Source organism: Lathyrus oleraceus, chromosome 6 (assembly GCF_024323335.1).
Source record: "Lathyrus oleraceus cultivar Zhongwan6 chromosome 6, CAAS_Psat_ZW6_1.0, whole genome shotgun sequence".
Lineage (NCBI taxonomy): Eukaryota > Viridiplantae > Streptophyta > Magnoliopsida > Fabales > Fabaceae > Lathyrus > Lathyrus oleraceus.
This window is the reverse complement of record NC_066584.1, coordinates 304,658,638-304,664,764: the sequence shown is the minus strand read 5'-3', so window position 1 is coordinate 304,664,764 and position 6,127 is coordinate 304,658,638. Positions and strand designations below refer to the sequence as shown.

Below are 6,127 nucleotides of genomic sequence, written 5' to 3'. Positions count from 1 at the left end.
TACGATTTTATACTAATGTGGTATCACTGGAAACTGGACTCTTCATTAAGTATGTACAAAATAGTGTAAGCAATCTGACTTTACAATATGATCATGTTGATTTGACCTTTTCAACCCTCACTAAAAGTAATGAAATGTTTTCTCTAGTTTTGATATTATTATTTATTAATATCATATATATTTATTCTGTGCCACAAATTAAGTATTACTCACTCCTTATCAATTTATAAACAAAAATACTTTTATTTTTAATAAACTATAAACAAAAAAACTTTAAATTATTTCATTCAACTATTTTATTCTAAAACATCATCTTTTCTAAAACAAAATAAATTATAAATTATATTTAATTTTCATTTTTTCTATAAATAACAACTAATTAAAATTATTCTTACATCTTTTCTTAAAATATATTTTTAAAAAAACATAAAATTTAATTTTTTTTTAATAAATATGATTTTTTTTTTATTTTTTTATTTATAAATGGAACGGAGTAGTATTTCTTTATTTTTTTTCTGCGGCTATTAGTGAAATAATTCGAAAATAATAATGACGTGGAAAAGATATACTCCAAAGTAAGGTTAGAATGGTAAATTAACTGAATTTCAAACCTTTGCAAAGCCACCACTTTGACCGTCCCAATACAATGAACTGAAACTTTTCCAATTAATTTTCAATTTGGTCAATAAGTCTTTCATTTTAGAACCTTCTCATGACCAGCACGTGTCATTGATACTCACTTCACGTGCGCTATCAAACTTAAGACTCTGATTCCATTTTTCAACCATATATAAATAAACTCAAATTGAGTTCTAACATTATAAACCATGCATGCAAAACAGCACAAATAAAAAAAAAATACACAAAGAAAATCAAGCTGCTCCTGCTATGAATAAAGATGAATCAAAGGGAAGGACCAACAATGACGGCGGAAATGTCCGGTATCGAGGCGTCCGATGCCGACCGTGGGGGAAGTTTGCGGCCGAGATTCGCGACTCGAACAGGCAGGGGCAGAGGGTGTGGCTAGGAACATTCAACACTGCTGAGGAAGCTGCTAGAGCTTATGATAGAGCTGCTTATAACATGAGAGGTTCATTTGCAATCCTTAATTTCCCACATGAATATAACATGTCGGCGGGCGCGGGTACGGGTTCGGGTTCCGGTGCCACTTCTTCTTCCTCTTCAAGGAATGCAAATGTGGATGGCAGAGGAAGACAAGTGTTTGAATTTGAGTACTTGGATGATAAGTTGTTGGAGGAGCTTCTTGATTTTGAAGAGAAGAAAAAATAAGGGACATTGAAAACTGAAAAGCTGGTACTATAATGTTAAAGTCTAAATCATAACTAAGTTTCTGAATATTGGTGGAAATTAATATTCATGTGATATTTAACTAGTAAGAGTGCATTATTGATTGAGGGAGTTAATGGATCAAGCATTGATCTCATTGTTGTTTTGGGTTGTAACTTGTAACTTTGTTTCTAGACTCTGTTTCCTCTGTATGCAGAATCCGCAGATAATATATAGCTGTTGGTTTCTACTATTTCTCAAAAACAACTGTGGTAAGAAACATGTACATCATTTATTACTTCCTCATTCTTTCCGTCTTATTGCACGTGTCTCAATTTTCCGGACGGGGCCACAAAATCTAGACAACAAAGGTGACCAATCATGTTTCTTTTGTATCTTACTTAAAGTCTCTCTAATACAATTCACTCACATTAAAAAAGGGTTGTAGTAATAAACTCTTTAAATATTTATGTTAACTTTCCATATTTATTAATATTATAAAATTTATTATTTAACTGTTAGAAGTTAGTTGGAAAAAAACATAATTGCTTTAAATTCGTAACAAAAAGTAGGACGGATAAGCCCACCAAATAAAATAAAATTTAAAATTTTAGTTCGTTTTGGTAATATGACGGATTGGCAAGACAAAAGATTGTCTGTCTGTTTATGTTTTTACTATTTTTTAATGGATTAATAGATTTTTTTATATTTTTAGAATGATTTTTTATAATATATTTTTTTAATAAATTTTACTTTAAAACATATTTCACCTAAAATAGAACAATCATAAAAAATTCTAAAATTAACTAAAATGGCAATTAAAAGTTTAAAATTATCAAAAAAAATCACCTAAAATAGAACAATCATAAAAAGTTCTAAAACTATAGCTTAAGTATTAATCTTCAACCAACCAAAATAAATATTTTGAGTGCTTTATAACTATGTTGGCGGACTGACGGAAAAACCCGCCCCTTTTCAGTGGGCTTAAAACGAGGCAGGCTAAATTGGTAGGCAAACACAAAATCCCAACCCAACCTGCCATTTATTGGCTGGTGCGTGGGTCTGTCTGACGGACCACGACCCATTTTTCCATCCTTAGTTGAAATATGTCTTAATACCTTTAAAGTAATAAAGAGAAAGAAAATATATTTCAAGATTGTAGAAACAAAAAATCAATCTAGAAGTTGATGAAAACAATATATCGCAAAGTGAGGCACACAATGAAGCTTGTGTGGCGAGATGCTGACGGCGGCACGACTGTGAGTTTTGGTCTGACAAATGGTTTGGATTTTCGGAGCTTGGATCCGACTTTTTTTATTCGCGTGTAATGAGCTTCTTTGTTTTAGTTCGTGCATCCATTCGTTTATGGGTTATACTTTGGGTTTGTTATGGATTTGTTGAGTTTCATCAATTATAAATATGTATCTCTTGCATGTTTGCTATCACAATCTTTAAAATTTAGAGCTAAAGATAGAGATAAGGGTTTGAGAATTCTAGTGGTAATTTTAAAGAGACAAAAGTTCATTTTTAATAGTGTGTTCTTAGAATTTGGAAAACCCTTGGAGATGTCTAAGGGGGATTGGAAAATACTCGGGTAAAAAATAGGGCTTGTTTTTTAGAATTTTGGTGACTATTTTCTCGCAAGCTTGTGTGATTCATATATATAGAGAGTTGAAGAGATTGAGAAACACTCGGGTAAAAAATATGGCTTATTTTTTAGAATTTTGGTGACTACTTTCTCGCCACTCATTTGTAACCTTGTGTAATAACTCCTGGAAGTATAGTAAATCGAAGAGTTGCTATCTCCCCTAGAGTAGATCGTTGATCGCTGGGTAAATAAGTTATTGTGCTTATTGTCTTTACTTTAAATTTTTATGTCAAGTTAATTTTTATTGCACGGAGAGTAATTTTTACTCAAAACTATTTATTTTGATTGTCATTATTCTTTGTCCCCGCACATCAAATTTTTTGATATGGTTGAAGTTTGAATAAAATGTACTAATTGCTTTGAGTTGTTCTACAAGTTTTTCACAACAAGTGGCGCCCACCGTGGAGCAAATGGGTTTTATTTACAAGTTAGCACCATGGATTCTAAATGGCAGTTCGAGAGTTCCTTTAGAGACAACAACTTTGGATTGTGGAAAGTGAATATGCAAACAATATTAACTCAAGAGAAGTGCATTAAAGCATTAAAGGGTGAAACATTGATGCCTGAACGCATAATGATAGAGAACACATCAACAATGGAGTAGTTGACAGAATTTCACAAGAATATTTATGATCTTGAGAATATTTAAAGGAAAGCTGAAGATGAGGACAAAGCTATACTCTTGTTGAGATTATTACTTAGATTTTTTGAACACTTTAATTATGTCATTCTTCATGGTAAGGAATGTACTATTACTTTGGATAAAGTTTAGACGATTGTGAGATCCAAAGCATTTTCAATGGTGAATGATTTGAAGAATGACGATAGTGGTGAATACTTTAGTGTCTCAAAAGGCGGAAGTGAGTGTAGAGGGATGTCTAAATCAAATAGACTTAACAATTTAAGGGTAAAATGCTTCACTTGTCAAAATGTTGCTCACTTCGTGAGGGATTGTTCCACAAAGAGGGGCTATGATGACTTTGTTCAGATTGTAGTTACCTTTGATGAGGATATTTTTTCTTCTTTTTGGCTTGACTATATTATGCAAAACAATATGGTATGAACACATGTTGGACATGATGTTCCAGCTGTCGCATCTCGAAAAATACGATTCCTCGCGATGGTCGCGGAAAAAATTACGTTCGAACAGAGTCGCCACCGAACTTTATTTATCCCAATGAAGGGATAGGGAAATATCGATAAAACCTTTAGGAAAAGGAATAATGGTCGTCGCAACCATATTCGGGTTCGGGAGTGGATTACGTAAGGGGAAGGTATTAGCACCCCTTACGTCCGTTATACTCAACGGGAACCTTTTAGTTCTAATATGCGTTTCGTGTGTTAATTTATGTTTGTTTGTTATCTTTGGGTTATAAAATTATTAAAAATAGAAATGGATGAGAACCTCAGAAAGGGAAAGGGGAGGCTTTTTATTAGTGTGCTCGCGAAGATACAGCAATCTCCTGCCTACGTATCCTTATGGTATAATAAGGAAATCAGAGCATTCGTAGTTCGGGGACTACGGTTGGTTGGTGTCTTTTAATGAACGACTGTTTAGATCACATCCTAAAGGCTAAACATTGGCTTGTCTACTCTCGGCGGAGGCTTAAGCACTAGTTTGTTGTGCGCATCAGAAAGGATTAAATAGTGTTATTTTGAAAAGAGTTTTGATCACACGAGGGTGATAAGTTGGATTAATATGCTGGATATTTTGTTTGGTTGAGATGTTTTTGGTTGGATGACAGTTACTTGGATAGTCGAGTAAGACAACTCGTATCCTGACAGTCGAGAAAGGGAATAGAAGACTCTAGACCACTTTCTTTTTCATCCTTAATTATAGAAAAGAGTTAATAATAATTAATGTATTTTTGAATGGATGATGAATACTCAGATAATCGAGTAAGACAACTCGTATCCTAATAATCGGAAAGAGGAATAGAAGACTCTAGACCGCTTTCTATTTCATCTGAATATTTATGAAAAGGATTGGATAATAATTAAGGTGTTTTGAATGGATGACGAATACTCGGATAATCGAGTAAGACAACTCGTATCCTAATAATCGGGAAAGAGAATAGAAGACTCTAGACCGCTTTCTGTTTCATTTGAATAATTATGAAAATGATTTTAAGTATGGTTGATATATTTTAGAATAAACGACAGATACTTGAATGGCTGAGTAAGAAAACTCATATCCAAGCATTTGAGAAGAGGAATTGAAAATTCAAGACCATCTCCCTTTTCGTACAGTTTGTTATGAAAATGATTTGACTAAGTTGTATGTTTGTGAAAAAATGACATTTGTTCGACTGACCGAGTAAGAGAACTCGTATTCAAACAATTGAGGAGAGAAGTTGAAAACTCAAAGTCATCTCCCTTTTCATTTAAAATCTCAATTTAACGCAATACAATGGAAACAAATTATATTTACAAAGTTCATAATAAGTTGGAAAAAAAACAATGATGCCATTATATAATCGGGTCAAAAATTTTATGTACACTATAATGTTTCAACAAACAACTAACAACATAATTACAATTTTTTTAGCAATCGATTGTCAATATAATTAAAATATTAATAATTAATTAACTCGGAATTATGATTACTACTATTCATGTGCTATAATATAAACAAAATATAATTAAAATCTATGTACTACTACTCAGAATTATGATTACTATTCATATGCTATAATTTAACTCTTCATTCTAAAATATAATCAAAATTTATGTACTATAATATGACCAAAATATTATAATTATGACTATCCACCTGCTACTTACCTAGAACGTAAACCAATTAACTCAGAATTTTGAACAAATACAAGAAAATAGGCTTTAACTTTGAGGTTTTGACGCAGTAGGAGCTCACATTAAATCCAGCTTATGCAGTGTTGATAAATTAATAATATTTACAAAGCTGTATCAATCCAAGATTATTATACAAGCTGAACAGAACAATAATATATTAGTTCAAAATCAATGTAATAGTCCAATTCAAATTACTATGCAAAATTAATTTATCATTCCAATTAATATATTGTATCTAATAGCTGCCAGAATTAATATAATAATCCAAAGTTAACCTTATCAGTTCAACATTCTCATAATCCAATACCTTAAAACCGAATCGGAATACTAACACGCACATAAATGAAAACAATGCTGCAAGATTATAATACCAACCCAAGA

The 6,127-nt window shown here is 32.1% G+C and overlaps 1 protein-coding gene across 1 annotated transcript; it reads left to right on the top strand.

The window, feature by feature from the left end:
* The first annotated feature begins 833 nt into the window (after nucleotides 1-833).
* LOC127092594 (ethylene-responsive transcription factor ERF096) lies at nucleotides 834-1,696 on the top strand. Its single transcript, XM_051031484.1, has one exon. It carries the CDS (start codon nucleotides 889-891, stop codon nucleotides 1,288-1,290), a length of 402 nt encoding a protein of 133 aa, XP_050887441.1. The 5' UTR covers nucleotides 834-888; the 3' UTR covers nucleotides 1,291-1,696.
* Nucleotides 1,697-6,127: the final 4,431 nt, after the last annotated feature.

Coding starts and splice junctions, on each gene's coding strand:
- LOC127092594 (XM_051031484.1), top strand. CDS start 889: ATGAATAAAGATGAATCAAAGGGAAGGACCAACAATGACGGCGGAAAT.